Source organism: Cydia splendana, chromosome 25 (genome assembly GCF_910591565.1).
Source record: "Cydia splendana chromosome 25, ilCydSple1.2, whole genome shotgun sequence".
NCBI lineage: Eukaryota > Metazoa > Arthropoda > Insecta > Lepidoptera > Tortricidae > Cydia > Cydia splendana.
Window position 1 is genome coordinate 5,887,916 of NC_085984.1, and position 17,199 is coordinate 5,905,114.

At 43.3% G+C, this 17,199-nt stretch overlaps 1 protein-coding gene across 1 annotated transcript; it reads left to right on the forward strand.

Annotated features, from left to right (window-relative positions):
- Positions 1-32: 32 nt before the first annotated feature.
- On the forward strand, positions 33-16,700 carry LOC134802974 (guanine nucleotide-binding protein G(f) subunit alpha). The gene is made up of 10 exons (XM_063775711.1): positions 33-76; positions 465-579; positions 1,717-1,811; positions 2,117-2,285; positions 4,696-4,793; positions 11,124-11,238; positions 12,750-12,836; positions 13,413-13,543; positions 14,048-14,216; positions 16,499-16,700. The coding sequence occupies exons 2-10, from the start codon at positions 481-483 to the stop codon at positions 16,691-16,693; spliced, it is 1,158 nt and encodes a 385-aa protein (XP_063631781.1). The 5' UTR covers positions 33-76; positions 465-480; the 3' UTR covers positions 16,694-16,700.
- Positions 16,701-17,199: the final 499 nt, after the last annotated feature.

Consider the following 17,199-nt stretch of genomic DNA (forward strand, 5'->3'; position numbering starts at 1 on the left):
TCCCCGATACACGGTCACTGTGATTTGTGTTGTGAACGCCACCGGCCTTGCCATAATAAAATTAATAAACATACAAGTGAGTATTCACTTAAATATTAATTAGAATTATTGTAAAAAGATCCTATAATTACTTTAATGAGGTGAAAATGTTTGTTTCACTCGGTGGCAAGATTTGTTTAACCCTCGTGCCTTGAAACCCTCCCCCTCGCAACGGTCAAAATTCCATTTATCGAATTCAATTTCGCTTGCTCGGGTATCAATATTAGCACGAGAGGTTAAACAACAACTTTGCCCCCTTCTTCCATTCTTTCATTTATTAACGGAATTTAATCACGTCTGTACTTAAGCTTACCTCCCGTTAGTATCCGCATAGCTACGCGATTAAATCCCGTTATGGTAGAAAAATCATAAATATTTCCATCTGCCTCATAGGCTTAACCAGTGTTTATTTTATTTACTTGAAGTTGGCGAATATTAAATATGAGGCTGATACCATGTATGAAGGCTCAGGACGAGGACGAGGACCACTCGCGGTACATCGACCGCGAGATCAAGAACTGGATCAAGAACTATAATGATGTGAGTTACCATCAGCATCCATACAGTATCGCATTCACTGCCAGGGGGCGTGGCCTAGGAACAAACTTGTATGACGGTAGACGCACATGTGCGTCGGGGGCAGTGAATGTGGTATACACCCGCCGCCAAAAAGCAGCATCCATACTCCCGCCGCCAAAAAGCAGCATCCATACATCCGCCGCCAAAAAGCAGCATCCACACACCCGCCGCCAAAAAGCCGCATCCATACAGTCGAAGTTTTACGACATGATTATAGGTAAGTATTACAGTTAAATGAAACTTGGCATGAAAATTTGCTCGTTTGCCTCCTTACTTCCTTCTTCCTCGCGTTATCCCGGTATTTTGCCACGGCTCATGGGAGCCTGGGGTCCGCTTGACAACTAATCCCAAGAATTGACGTAGGTAGTAGTTTTTACGGAAGCGACTGCCATCTGACCTTCCAACCCAGAGGGGAAACTAGGCCTTATTGGGATTAGCCCGGTTTCCTCACGATGTTTTCCTTCACCGAAAAGCGACTGGTAAATATCAACTGATATTTCATGCATAAGTTCCGAAAAACTCATTGGTACGAGCCGGGGTTTGAACCCGCAACCTCCGGATTGAAAGTCGCATGCTGTTACCGCTAGGCCACCAGCGCTTTTTTCGCCATCAGCGCTTGTTTGCCTCCTATATCATAAAAAAAACCGGACAAGTGCGAGTCGGACTGACCCACCGCGAGGGTGCCGTACAAATTTAAATATTAGTCTTATTTTATTTATATATATTTTTGTTTTTACTTTATACTTTTGAGATTTTACCTGTACTTGTAGTGTTAGACGATATTACTTGCTAAATTTCCCTTATCAATTGTGATTCCCTTGAGAGACATGAGAGTGTCAACATTTTATGCGACATAAACGGCGATGTTTGGTTTTTTCACAGCATGGGGCTGTAGACCTGAGTACGACTATATATGCTTTTAATTTCAACTCGATACATCCACTCGTTCCCGAGATGAAGGGTCTTGACATTTGACAGAGAGACGGACGGACGGACAACAAAGTGATCCCATAAGCGTTCGGTTTTTTCCTTTTGAGGAACGGAACCCTAAAAACACATTACGTATACTAAGTACCTATTTTATGTGTTGTATTCTAGGCTATCAAACTGCTGCTTCTTGGGACTGGTGAGAGCGGCAAAACCACCATCATCAAGCAGATGAAGATCCTGCACATACAGGGATTTAGCCAGAGGTACAACCGTTTTGCTTATTGAATAATGTTAAAAATTAAAAGCATACAGACCCTTTGTGACCTATCTATACAGGGCCCAAAACTACTATGTCAATTTTTGTACTGCGGCACGGATGGTCCTTGACTGCGGCATATTCTTGACAATTTTAACAAGTTTTAAGTATTTGCGTTTTATTTCGAGTATATTTTAAAGATAATTCGTTTTGTTTTTGTTAAATGATTATAGTTCTAATTTTAAAAACATAAAATAATTCAACGTATTTTCAGGCTTACGTATGCTTACTCCATCAGTTTTTGTTTCCCAGCGAACGTGTAGAGAAGGCCAACCACATACGTCACAACATCCATGAGTCCATCTACGACATCGTACGCCACATGGAGCCTTTGGGCATCACGCTGGGCAATGCTAAGAATGTTCAAGCACAGAACTACATACTGCGGTGCGGCCCTGACGGCCCACCACACTATGACGAGGTAGGTCTTTCACGTCACGCGATATTTGGTGCCTATGGGCATCATACTGAGTAAAATCTAAGAATGCTCAAGCACAGAACTACATACTGCGGTGCGGCCCTGACGGTCCACCACACTATGACGAGGTAGGTCTTTGACGTCACGCGATATTGGGTGCCTATGGGCATCATACTGAGTAAATTCTAAGAATGTTCAAGCACAGAACTACATACTGCGGTGCGGCCCTGACGGCCCACCACACTATGACGAGGTAGGTATTTGACGTCACGCGATATTTGGTGCCTATGGGCATCATACTGAGTAAAATCTAAGAATGCTCAAGCACAGAACTACATACTGCGGTGCGGCCCTGACGGTCCACCACACTATGACGAGGTAGGTCTTTGACGTCACGCGATATTGGGTGCCTATGGGCATCATACTGAGTAAAATCTAAGAATGCTCAAGCACAGAACTACATACTGCGGTGCGGCCCTGACGGTCCACCACACTATGACGAGGTAGGTCTTTGACGTCACGCGATATTGGGTGCCTATGGGCATCATACTGAGTAAATTCTAAGAATGTTCAAGCACAGAACTACATACTGCGGTGCGGCCCTGACGGTCCACCACACTATGACGAGGTAGGTATTTGACGTCACGCGATATTTGGTGCCTATGGGCATCATACTGAGTAAATTCTAAGAATGTTCAAGCACAGAACTACATACTGCGGTGCGGCCCTGATGGTCCACCACACTATGACGAGGTAGGTATTTGACGTCACGCGATATTTGGTGCCTATGGGCATCATACTGAGTAAATTCTAAGAATGTTCAAGCACACAACTACATACTGCGGTGCGGCCCTGACGGTCCACCACACTATGACGAGGTAGGTATTTGACGTCACGCGATATTTGGTGCCTATGGGAATCATACTGAGTAAATTCTAAGAATGTTCAAGCACAGAACTACATACTGCGGTGCGGCCCTGTTGGTCCACCACACTATGACGAGGTAGGTATTTGACGTCACGCGATATTTGGTGCCTATGGGCATCATACTGAGTAAATTCTAAGAATGTTCAAGCACAGAACTACATACTGCGGTGCGGCCCTGACGGTCCACCACACTATGACGAGGTAGGTATTTGACGTCACGCGATATTTGGTGCCTATGGGAATCATACTGAGTAAATTCTAAGAATGTTCAAGCACAGAACTACATACTGCGGTGCGGCCCTGTTGGTCCACCACACTATGACGAGGTAGGTATTTGACGTCACGCGATATTTGGTGCCTATGGGCATCATACTGAGTAAATTCTAAGAATGTTCAAGCACAGAACTACATACTGCGGTGCGGCCCTGACGGTCCACCACACTATGACGAGGTAGGTCTTTCACGTCATGCGATATTTGGTGCCTATGGGAATCATACTGAGTAAATTCTAAGAATGTGTAAGTGCAGAACTACATAACGCATAATAGGTGACGAACATGTCTAGGGCACACAGATCAAGAATCAAAATTTTTATACCAAAGTCAGTGGCAAACAAATTAACAGCCACCAGGCGGGTAAGCGGTTACTGTAGCGTATGTAGCATACGGACACTAACAATTCCAAAGTTCACATGCATTCCAGTGCTTTTAGTGCTGTGGGCGTAGTCATTCATCAAAGAATACCTACCTTTTACCCTCTTGAAAAGTATTTATACCTAGTTAAGTACCAATAAGTATTTAGGTATTATTGTCATAACACCGTTATTCCATTATGAACCACTTTCAAAGTACCTATGACTAGTAAATCTAAACCTAATCAATTTCTAAAATCGCAATTTATTCGCGTAGATAACTAGTACCTACAGTCAGCAGCAGAAGTTGTTAAGCGGGAGAAGTGTTCAAAATTACCTTGACACGCTCTTATTCTCTTAATAATAAAGTCGCGTCAAGATCATTTTGAATACCTGGCCCGCTTAGCAACTTCTACTGCTGACTGTACCTAGTTAACGATCGGTCGGTAATGTCGGTATGTTATTGATCTATTCATCGTGATAGTGTTGTGTTGTAGATTTCAATCGGTGTAGATGGCAATCTCTTTGAGTTAACCTATCATCTTTATAATGTGCAACAATGATACAATTCTAATGAAATGAAATGAAATGAAAATATTTATTTTCAGGCAACTATTGGCCCATAGATAAATACCTTAAAACTAGCATACTTACATATTATTATAAAATAGAACCGCCGGAATTTGACACTCTTCGGCCAGAACTCCTTGGTGAAGGTCGCTAGATGTTCAGTCGGAACGCTCAGCACAAAAGAATTAAAATTCACACTGTGTCGAGATTCCAACTTGACGACCCTCAGGATGAATCCGGACTTGACTCGTACATACTTATCTAATGTCACAATCATCTGTCCAGGAATATTTCGATTACGTCCGAGCTCTGTGGCGAGATAGCGGCGTCCGCGAGTGCTTCAAAAGGTCCAACGAGTACCAGCTGATAGACAGTGCCGAATAGTGAGTACCTACGACTAAGGGTAGGTACCTTTTATCTGGGAGCAAGGTAGTGCCCCCGCCAAGACGAGCAAAACGAAGCGCAAGGGTAGTAACCTTCCTTTTCTTGAAGCGCTTCGTCGTTTTTTTGAACCCTCATAAGTCTCATAACTTGGGTTTGCAATTTGCATTATACCAGAAAAACAAAACTCTCGGGATATGATGTCAATAGTGGTTCTTTATTTTCATATCATGTCACCGTGTGAGAAAAGTCCTTCTACGTAAATATTTTTAAGTTAATTTTATTTATGAATTAGCGTATTTTTAGTATTATAATTTAATTAAGTTTTATAACGCGCCAACCTCAAACGTCGGCCCGGCCGAACGAAACTCGCGGATTGGACGACTTCCCTGCTGCACCGCATGAGCCAATCACGGCTCCGAATCATGACGCACTGCGCGTGACCGACCGTATACAGATACGTTCTCGCCGCTCCCGCGCAGTCCGGCAACCGACGCGATACGATTAATATGTGTCTAATGATAATTTGTAAATCACTACAGTATTTAGTGCTTAATTTCTAATAAGTTTCCCATATGTACGTTACCAGTGCAATTACTTTCAATATAATACACTTTTATTCAGTTATCGGTGTCGTTTTCACTTTTAAATAGCCTAGTCATCCGAACCCCGAGCTAGCTGGCGCTACAAAATGGCTGCCCAAGTGTGAGGCTATAGTGAAAAAGTGGACTTTTGTGCCGTGATTCATTAAAATAAACAATATAGTGTACTAAAATGCCGCCTAAATCAAGGAGAAATCGACGTGTGTCGACGCCGACGCGAGATGACCTCGAGCCCGCTCGAGAAGGTTCTTTCACGAGAGATGACGTCGCGACGCTTGTGGATTCGTTGCAACGGTCGCAAACCAACGCCTTCAGGGAACTGCTGGAAAGCGTCATCACAACCTCTAGGCACCCGTCGTCGTCTACTACATCGACACCGTTTCCTGTAGAAGGAGGAAATTTCTCTCGCTGCAAAGCTCGATTCGCTGGAAATGCAGAAGAGTCCATCGAAGGTTTTATTGACGCCATTGAAGCCTACAAAGATTGTGCAAACATCTCGGACGATAACGCCATTCGAGGGTTATCTATGCTATTAACGCATTCAGCCGCAGATTGGTGGCAGGGCATAAAACCGGAGACAACTTCATGGGCCGAAGTATTGGACAGCTTGCGCCATACCTACGGCGACAATCGAGCTCCGCCACGCATTTACCGCGACTTATTTGCTACACCTCAAGGCGACGAAAATACTCATATTTTCGTCGCAAAGTGCAGAGCGCTGTTGGCAAAATTGCCGCGTAGCGAGTTGGCTGAGAAGGTACAATTGGATATGGTGTACGGACTGTTAAACAAACGTATACGTAAACGTGTTAAGAGGGAAGAGTGCGCAACGTTTAAGATATTGTTACAAAAGGCGCGCGCTGTCGAAGAATCGTTGAACGAGAGTTCGAACGATACAAAGGCCGCCGCCGCTTCCAAGAACGTGAGCTACGCCTCGCCGAGTCGTCCCGTCGCCGTGTCAAAGCCGCCGCGCGCTGCCGCGAGCGCGAGCGCCGCGCCGCCGTCCCGCGAGCCCCGCGCGCCTCCGCCGCGTCGTTTAGATGATAACAGTGATAACAATACAGCATCCGCGTCCGCCGCGAAATCTAAGTCGTATAGTAAGAAGTGCGGGTATTGTAAACGTTACGGCCACGTAAAAGAAGAATGTAGAAAACTAAATAAAGACTCTAGTGGTACGTCTAACGATAATAATAATAACACATCAGATGTTAATGTCTTACGTTGTTATGGTTGTGGTCAAGTAGGTGTTATACGTGCAAATTGCGAAAAATGTAATGCTACTTTCTGTACTGTCAACTGCAGCATGGATTCGTCCAATCCAGGGTTAAAGGACACTGGTAAGCAGACTAAGAAGCTCTCCCCGGTGAGTAGTACTCTTAACTCTATACCTAAAGTTCAAAATGATAAGCTTGACGAGATCTTTTTGTCTCCCACTGATTTTCGACATGCACTTCCTGCAAATTTCTTTTGTGACGGTTTAGTAGCAAAGCCGGTGATGCCCCGCGCCGCCGACAGCTCCCAGGACGACCTCATAGTCGTTCAACAATCGTGCACACTTTTTGCAAAGTCCTTTATTGATAACAGTGATAAGCAAGTAAATAGTTCCCATAGTGAGGAAATGTCATTTTGCACCGTGTCAAATAATATTAGTAACATTCCTGTGCTGCCAGATCAGGTCATTGACGCCAAATCTAGGTTGACTACAGCTGATTTAGGATCAGCTGATAACAAGAATGGTCACAATATAACTAACTACAGTATGTCATCTTCGGGTCACAGTATAGATAATTCCAGTAACTCAACCACGCCTTGTGAGAGAATTTTATTTTCAGCTGTGGACTTTTCAGGGACAAACCAGAAGGATGAGGACTCCAAGGAGCCTACACCTGGAGCCCTAATGGACCAGAATGACTCTGAGGACCCCGTGTTGGATTTATTTGACACATATGAGGAATACACAAAAAGGCGTCAGCGGCCAATTTTAGGGATTGGAATCTTAGACATGCAAGGTATTGCCTTAGTGGATACAGGCGCAAAGAGAAGCTTGGCAAGTCGGAAGCTCTACTCACTGTTACTTGAGAGACAGCAACAGTTCTGCGAGAAGCAAATGAGAGTGACATTAGCCGATGGTATAACTCAAATTAGAAATGTGCTCAAAATTACCTTAGATGTCAAAGTGAAGGATAGAGTAATACCTCAAGAGTTCCTGATCTTACCTGAAGCTGAAGAAAATGAAACTTTACTGGGAATCGATTTTCTAAAAGCATCTAGGCTCGTCCTGGACTTTGATAACCATACTTGGTGTTTCCCAGGTGGTGAGAGATATCCCATACAGTATGAATCTGACATGCCAACGCAATTGTCAATTGCTGCAAGCAATATACTTCATGCTGAAGAAGGATCAATGCTCAGCGAAGGTGAAAAGATGAAATTAGCCGAAGTGTTAGAGAGGAATAGTGCAGTCTTCAGTCTAGGGGGAGCGCCCACTCCAATTGTTGAACATCATATCGACACAGGAGACCATGCACCTATATCTGTACCTCCATACCGGCTCACTCCTGCAAAGAAAGAAATAATGAAAGCGGAGATTGAGAAGATGCTCCGGGAAGGGATAATAGAGGAATGTGAATCTGCATGGACCTCGCCGGCAGTTCTTGTCCCTAAGAAGAATAATACTGTCAGATTCTGTGCTGATTATAGAAAGCTGAATAGCGTCACAAAGACAGATAACTATCCCTTACCCTTAATTGATGAGCTGCTGCAGTCGACCGGAAGACATTGCTACATAAGTATCATAGATCTGAGATCCGGATACTGGCAAGTAAGTGTGAATCCAGCTGATCGGGATAAGACTTCAGTGATCACACCATTCGGTACCTACCGTTTCGTACGAATGCCATTCGGCTTAAAGAATGCACCTGCAACCTTCCAGCGGTTGATGGATAAATTTAAATCCGGTGCCAGCTTGCAAAATACTACAGTTCTAGCTTACCTGGATGATATCCTGGTTATATCTGACAGTTTCGAGAAACACCTGCAAGACCTGCAACTTGTGTTCGACCGACTACGTCAGTTTGGCTTAAGAGCAAACCGAGAGAAATGTGTTTTTGCCTGCAAAGAGGTCAAGTACCTTGGACACCTCATCACCCCTGACGGTATAAAGCCAGATAATGGGAAAGTTGAAGCTATATTAGCCATGAAGGAGCCAACTAATCTCAAGCATCTCCGGACATTTCTCCAAACCTGCGCTTGGTTCAGAAAGTTTGTTCCAAATTTCTCAGCGGTAGCTCAGCCGCTTACCAAGCTTACAAAGAAAAATGAACCATGGAAATGGCAAGACGAGCAACAACAGGCTTTTACGGACCTCAAAACCAGATTAACTTCTGCTCCAATCCTGGTGCAAGCGGATTACAGCAAACAATTTATTCTGCGGACTGACTCGAGCAACTATGCTCTTGGAGCTTGTCTTATGCAAGGCGAAGGACATGATGAGCGTCCCATTGAGTATGCCAGCAGGCTGCTCACTCCAGCAGAACGCCGTTACAGCACAACTGAGAGGGAGTGTTTGGCTGTGATCTGGGCGGTTGAGAAGTACCGGCCCTATATTGATGGTCATACAGTTTTAGTGAAGACGGATCATCAGCCGTTGAAATGGCTGTTGACTCACAAGTCACCAAGTGGTCGCCTTATCCGGTGGGCACTTAAACTGCAAGGTTTTGACATCAAATATGAATACACACCTGGAAAGGCCAATGTCATAGCAGACACATTGAGTCGACCTGTCTGCGATGAAAACTCCAAAGAAGAATGTGGAGTCTGCTCTATTATTATTGATATTCCACAAGTTAACCCGACGGAACTACGTACTGCACAGCTCGAAGATCCAGAAGTCGCCAAGATTATTCAAGACCTGGAAGACTCTGAACCTATTAACTCGACCAGATGGCTAGAGAGAGGATATGTCATGGCCCAAGGGATACTCTACTATTACAATCCCAACTCTGAGTCGGAGGAAGCTCAGCTGGTAGTACCTAACTCTATGAAGGAGGCCGTCTTAAAAGAGTACCACGACGCCCCAACAGCTGGTCATCAGGGCGTAGAAAGGACTCTCGCACGCATCTGTCAAAAGTACTACTTTACAGGAATGCGCAAATACATCACGGAATATTTAAAACTATGTGAAGAATGCCAACGTTACAAGATAAGTAACCAGAAGCCTATGGGACTACTACAGACCCCAGTGCTTAATCAAAGAGGAGAGGTGCTTGCTATAGACCTCTTTGGCCCTTTACCTGAAGGAGATAATGGAGAGAAATGGGTGCTGCTCATCGAGGACACGGCTACACGCTGGGTGGAGCTGATAGCCCTCAAGGACGCCACAGCAGAAGTCTGCGCTCCAGCCCTTATCGAGCAGTATTTCCTACGGTATGGATTCCCAAGAAGAGTCATTTCTGACAATGGAGTTCAGTTTGTCTCAGCTGTGATGCAGCAGACCATGTTCTTGCTGGGAATCAAGCAGAATTTAATACCACTCTATCATCCTGAGGCCAACCCTGCAGAACGCAAGAATAGAGACCTCAAGATTCAACTATCTATTTTAGTGAAGAACAATCATCGTGCGTGGCCCAAGTTCCTGCCAGCGATCAGGTTCTCGATGAATAGTGCTCTTTGTGCCACCACTGGATGCAGTCCAGCTCACATGATGTTCGCTCGAGAGATGAGGACTCCTTTTGATGCTCAACGCGATTTAAAGGCTATTCTGTCAAAAGAAAACTTTCTGCCGCAAATAACTCCTTACTTGAAGAAGTTTCTCGAAAACTGGGATGTTATAAAGGAGAAAGCTGTACGCCAGCAGGACCAGAAGAAAAGCGACGCTGACCAGCACCGACGGCAGTCACCTTTGTTTTGCGTTAATGACCTAGTTCTGGTAGACACTCATTTGCTTAGTAACGCTTCTAAAGGTTTAACAAAGAAATTCATGCCAAAACGGGATGGTCCCTATCGCATTAGTAAAATAATTAGTCCAACTTCTTATGTTATAGCTGACGTACAAACCAATACCGACCTGGGTAAATACCATAGTTCTGATTTGACACCATTCACACCAGGTCAAGGTATTCCTTCGGTGCCTGTCCAACCACGGCGACTACGTGGTCGCCCTCGTAACTTAGCGCGAGATGTTAGTGTTACCAAGTCCCCAACGGGTCGTTCTGGGAACTTGGAGGGGGAGTGTATAACGCGCCAACCTCAAACGTCGGCCCGGCCGAACGAAACTCGCGGATTGGACGACTTCCCTGCTGCACCGCATGAGCCAATCACGGCTCCGAATCATGACGCACTGCGCGTGACCGACCGTATACAGATACGTTCTCGCCGCTCCCGCGCAGTCCGGCAACCGACGCGATACGATTAATATGTGTCTAATGATAATTTGTAAATCACTACAGTATTTAGTGCTTAATTTCTAATAAGTTTCCCATATGTACGTTACCAGTGCAATTACTTTCAATATAATACACTTTTATTCAGTTATCGGTGTCGTTTTCACTTTTAAATAGCCTAGTCATCCGAACCCCGAGCTAGCTGGCGCTACAGTTTTTAATATCTTTAAGTATCTCTAACTGTCGACTATGAAAATAATAGTCTTTTTGGTACCAAAACTGATGTATGGATGCACTCTATGTATTTTATTCTCTATGGTTTTGTTTTAGGATAGGATTTTGTTTTCAGTTTCTTAGACAGGATAGATCTGATAGAGAAGTCAGATTACTCGCCGCCCGACGCCGATATACTGCGGTGTCGTCAGAAAACAACCGGTATACAGAAGATAGAGTTTAAAGTCAAGGTGAGATCGTATAATATCTTTATATTGACTTTTTCTGGCATAAACACACACAGACAAACAGACTTCGTAACATTTACACAAGGTTAATACGGGTAAGTGATGATCTGCACATTGAGGCCGGTTTACACATTGGTTATTTAGTGTTTATTGCGACATCACACATTTGCCACTAAACGCAAGTAGCAAACGTACGATCTCACATTAAACACTAAATCAATGTGTAGACAGGCCCCAATGTGAAGATCAGCCACACTTACTTACCCGTATGCTAGAGATGCAACGGATAGTTGTTTGGCCGGATACCGGATATTCGGCATGACCATCGGCCGAATAGCCGGTATCCGGCGCCGAATAATCGGCCGGCGGACCTATACCTACAGCTATCCGGTATCCGGCCGGATAGTAGGCCAATATCCGGTATCCGGTCGGATGTTAAAATAATGGCCAGATAGGCCGGATACCGGATAGTAACCGAATATCCGGTGCATCTCTACCGAATGCCACACTTAGGTATTGGTGAGTCCCATGATACAGGCTCAGCCTATAGTCTAAGAGCTAGCCACGGAATTAGGTATGCAATTTATAGAGTAACGAAATCCCTCTAGTTAGTATGCCATACTATCATTATTAATTAATCCGGGCGCCTGGCAGCTGTCTAGCGGTGGGTGTGGGAGTGGATGGGCAACAAAGTGGTTGTAAAATCAATTGAAGGTGTGCAATTTATAGAGCTCTGTGTTTGGTGTGATATAATAGCTAATTATGTATTTAATTCAAATATAACAATGTCAGGCGTTTTATTTTAAGGGAAAAGTAGTGCCAGGTGATGACAATACACAATCACTTGTGCGCCTGCAGGAAGTACTCACAATTGGGTTACGCATAGATTGTGAGTCAGGTGCAATTTGCTTGCTCCGGCTACTAGTTTGGGGCTCACCGGACCTTTTGTGAATGCTACTACGTATACGTAGTTATTCTCAATAAATTTATTTTTATTCTTACTTATCCATATTGACCTTATCTGGTTAAATAAATAATGTGCTGTTAGTAACTCACCGGATGAATCAAAAAGTTCATATAGGATGACGGGTGTAACCATCAGCCGTAAAAGTGCATGGCGAATTTACTATTCATTCATAACTTCTCCATGTAATTTCGCCGCTCACTGTACTATCACGCTCCGCGATTCTTATGCAATTTAGGGTCCTAGCTAAATTGGTTGTCCAATACTTGCGCTATAAAAAGTCCCAGTTTAGCTAGAGCCCTAAATGGCTCAACAATCACGGAGCTTCTTCTTTGTCCAACCCATGTTCCCAGTTTATCTGGGGTCGGGTTTCCGTGTACATTTGCGCCAGAGAACTCTATTCTGGGTTGTCTGAGTAGTAAGGTTGTCCTGGTCCATCTCTTTCTTAATGTTATTCCACCAAGTGGCGGGTGTCCTGCCTCTTCCCCTGGTCGAATTTGGTACCTATGTTGAGCGTGACTGTACAATTGTACATACAATTGGTTTTCAGGTGCCTAAATCGATGCACGGCGGGATACAGGAATTTTGGATGTTTGACGTTGGTGGGCAGAGAGGGGAACGGAAGAAATGGATTCAGGTAACTTTAACTTTAGACCATACTTGCATACGATAAGGTCTCATTTAGACGATGCGAGAACTCGCATGCTATTAGTTTCATTACATTGCGGTTTTTGATCGGTCGGTTGAATTTGACGTAACCAACAGTCCGCAATGTAACTAAAATCGCATGCGAGTTCGCGCGCCGTCTAAATCAGCCTTAGGTAAGGTAATTATCGTAAGGCAACAACCAAAACACTAATTACAAAAAAACGAAAATCAACCTTGTTTTGGTACCTATAGTATACTACTTTAAAAACACCTAAATATTTTTCTGGAATAATTATCAGATTTTTAAGCATGAAGGGTGCGTGGCCAAGATTCCAATCGCTTACTAATATGTAAGAGTGATAGAGAGAGACGTTACTACGGTATCGTTCGCCATGGAGCGAAGGCAAAACAACGAACCGAATCAACTGCCATCCTCTGTCTTTCCAAGACAACAACAACAACTAACAACAACAACAACAACAACAAGACAACGACAACAACAACAAGTACAAGTAGAATTATGTCCGCACACTTTATGTTTGAAAGTAATTGTCTGTGCTTGCAGGTATTCGAAGGTATCCACGCCATCTGGTTTCTCGTAGCGTGCAGTGACTTCGACCAGACACTGAGGGAGGACTGCGCCACCAACCGGCTGAAAGAGGCGCTGACGCTTTTTGAGGACGTCTGGCAGAGCAGGTAGTGCTAGGTGACCCATAGAGCGATTTCACATTGTCCGATCCGGTATCAGATGTATCATCCTACATCAGCATAGCAAGGCCGCGATGCGCGCCCGGGCGCCGTTTGTAGCGGTCACGCACACAGCAAATATTAGGTATGTCTAATTAGGTACCTATCGGCGCGACAGCTGACGGGGGGCTCCGACTTGGCTGAATTTATCGGAAGCGCCTTTCCGATATTGCATGTCAATGACAAAAACAGCTGCAGGAGAGTGCCATTGGCATTAAGTCCGCCTTTTTTGTGTTATCTATTGTTTTTCAGTAATAACAATTTATTAAATGCTAAATAAATACAGAGTAACACATGTATCTTACATTTTACTTCCTTCCGACACCCGATATCGGATTGGACAATGTGAAACCGCTCATAGGTGAATCCAGGGGTGGATCAGCTGGTAAAATTGTGGTCAGAATTCAAGAGGTCAAGCTTGAAAGGTTTATGTAAGACTGGACGTTGTTTCAGATTTCTACTAGAAGCGGGTCTGATAGTGTTCCTCAACAAACAAGACTTGCTCCGGCGCAAGGTGGACCGCGGCGGGAGCATCGCCCATCACTTCCCCGACTACAACAATTATGGCGGACATGGCGACGAATACGAACGAACGAGAGACTTCATTCGACAAATGTTTGTTGTACGTATAAGTATACCGGTGTCCTCACGTGTAGGTAGGTACTCAATGCGCGGGGTTTCACCTCGAAGATCGGCTACGTCAGCCATCTTCGGGCGCACGAGCGCCGAGCAAGCTAGGAGTCGAAGTGGTCGCCATGGCCGAAATCGGCTGGAAGGATCATGTTCATGTCAAGTATACTTAGTAACAACTAAGCTTAGAAACAAAAACTCATCAAAATCATGTCTTAGAAACAAAAACTCATCAAAATCAGGTCAACTGGGATAAATGCGTCTCTTGAAGATCTTCGTCTTCGAAACGCAACATATTAAAACTTACAGCCATCTGCATTAAAACTTCAGTGAACACACTTCAAACAGAGAGGGTTGCAATTAGACGTGCGCGCCGGTCGAAAAAAATCGGGCGGCGGCGCGCCACGAAAAAATCCACGGCGGCGGCGTAACGCCGGCGGCGTGGGATTTTTCAACTTTTCAATATTAAGACGTATAATGAAAAGTTACGCTTAACCCTTAAGGGGCTACCCCACGCCAATGACCTTCGATCTGTATCCCTTAGTTTTCTAATGTTTTTTGTAGCTTATTATATTAACAGCAAGGCTTTAAGCAATATAGTATCCCATATTTACTTCAAAGTTCATTGTCTTCGAGATATTTGGCATCAAAGTTGAACAATTTTAGGCAAAAGAACTGGTTTTCTGGCCATAACTTTTGTGTTAATTAGTTTAAAATTAAAACCCTGGACGTTTTTCGAGACGTCAAAGACGAACCCAAATATGTAGATTTCGTACATGTAAGATCCTTGACTGCAAACTTGATACGAAAAAAGTGTTTTTTTAGACAATGTTTAAAAAAATCATAAAAAAATAAGTATTAATTGTTTTCAAAATCCGGTGGACAAAACCGGAGACAAAAGATTGAAAAACCGATAACCGTTTGTCTTATAATTCTATCTGTAGTGCAAAAAAAGGAAATACGGTTCAAAACTTGTCAAAAATCGACGAAAACCTCGGGTAGCCCCTCGACAAGGGAAAAAATCTCAAAAAACTGTGTTAGTATCAGTTTTTTGGTGTTATTATCTTATTATGTGGTTGTTGATTGTAGAAAAATCATGAAAAAATCTATTTAAGTATAATAGTTTCGAAAAAAAACATACGTATGTTAAATATTTTGGATGTTGCCAGTTTCGATGTAAATAAAAAGATATGCCGCATAATGAAAAGACGTCTAGTATTTTGGACGTTGCCGAGTATAGGTACATTCAGTACTTTATGTGCGTAAGGTTTTTTTTGTCAAATTCATATTTTTATAATAAATATAGAATAATTGCATTTTTTAATTACAAATACACTTACTGATAATGTCAACTTATGTTATGAATTAAAGTCAAACCTATTAATTTTATATTTTTCCAAAAACTTTATAGCTCGTAAAGTCTATTTTTTTATTCGGTAGACTGAAATGACATTTCACAGTATGAACATCATCTATCATTTCATACTATGAAATGTCATTTTAGTCTACCGAATAAAAAAATAGACTTTAGGTGGTAAAATTTTACCAGTCATTGACGTCATTTATCAAACTTAGCCGGGTATCTTAAGAGGACTAGGAGGCAGCAACATCTGAGCAATGGTTTTTACAATAATGCATGCAATTTTATCAATATTTTCGTAAAAAAATTCTCAAATGAAATCGGGTCTGTCTCTTGATGTCTTGATGAACGCACAGGAAAAAAAAATCCGTAAAAATGTTTTTTTACGGATGTGTAATCGACAACGGTTAAAACACTGGACATTATACTTTGTAAATGTGTTTTACCCATACATACAACACATTTTTATGTAAATCATACTGCCACATAAGAAATAGTTAGTATTGTGTTGGTGCGACATAAAATAGTAGAAATGTAATTATACAATAACCAAAAAAGATCCGTAAGTACTAAATTATTGCCATGTAAGTAAGTATTTTACCTCAAAAATGTGAGAGGTACGTAGGGAGTGGTGCCCGCAATAATTTTCAACTATTTCTTATCGGTCTATAACCTATTACATATTTTAACGCTGCATAATACTGTCTAATAAAAAAATATTCGGCGCGAATTTTAAACTACCGGCGGCGGCGGCGGCGCGCTGACTCCTTATGGCGGCGGCGCGCCGCGGCGGCGCGCACGTCTAGTTGCAATAGTTCTAAAATGTTCCGTTTAGAGGAAATCTTTAAAAGTCGCATTTACCTCAAGTGACGCATTTATCCCGCTTGACCTTATACTTAATTATCACATTTCAGGACGTAACGCAGAAGCAGCGCCGCCGCTTGGCCGCGCCGTCCGCCGAGCGGTTCGTGGTGGGCGCGGCGCAGCGCGCTCGCGAGTGCTACTTCCACTTCACCACCGCCACCGACACCGACAACGTGCGCACCGTGTTCCGGGACACGCATCAGATCATACTCACGCATGCGCTGTCTAATATCGGAGTTTACTGACCATTGTACTACCTTATAAGGTGGTGGTACTAGTGCTCGCATGCTAATGCCCAATAGATGACACCCTGCTGTCACCTCTATTGACAAATGACTTCAAGTTTCAAGATGACGTGTACTGGGACCGCGTCGAGCACCAGTACCACCACCTTATATGAATAAATAAAAGAGACAGAAACTTGCATTTTGCTGTATAAATTACTTGCGTAGTAAAAAATATCCCGACTTCTTAGTCTTCCATGACCTAGAGTAAGATTATGTAGCAAAATTCAGCATATTTATTACTTACTCTAAATAAAACCCGCATTGGACAGTCAACTGTAAAAATATGGGTGTAGCTAACTTATTCAAAAATATGTCCTATAGTTTTTAATTCGCTGACATAAGAGCTATGGGACATATTTTTGAAATGATTTGTGCACCCATATTTTTACAGTTGACTGCAGGACCATAGTGGTGGCCTTACGATCCAAACCCCCTCTTGAAAATGCACATAATCTCGTCATGGC

What these genes read in the sequence shown, in the direction of transcription:
- LOC134802974 (XM_063775711.1), top strand. Translation starts at nt 481, where the DNA reads ATGAGGCTGATACCATGTATGAAGGCTCAGGACGAGGACGAGGACCAC. An exon ending in GCCCACCACACTATGACGAG is followed by an intron (nt 2,286 to 4,695) that starts GTAGGTCTTTCA and finishes TCATCTGTCCAG; the next exon opens with GAATATTTCGATTACGTCCG. An exon ending in TCATTCGACAAATGTTTGTT is followed by an intron (nt 14,217 to 16,498) that starts GTACGTATAAGT and finishes ATCACATTTCAG; the next exon opens with GACGTAACGCAGAAGCAGCG.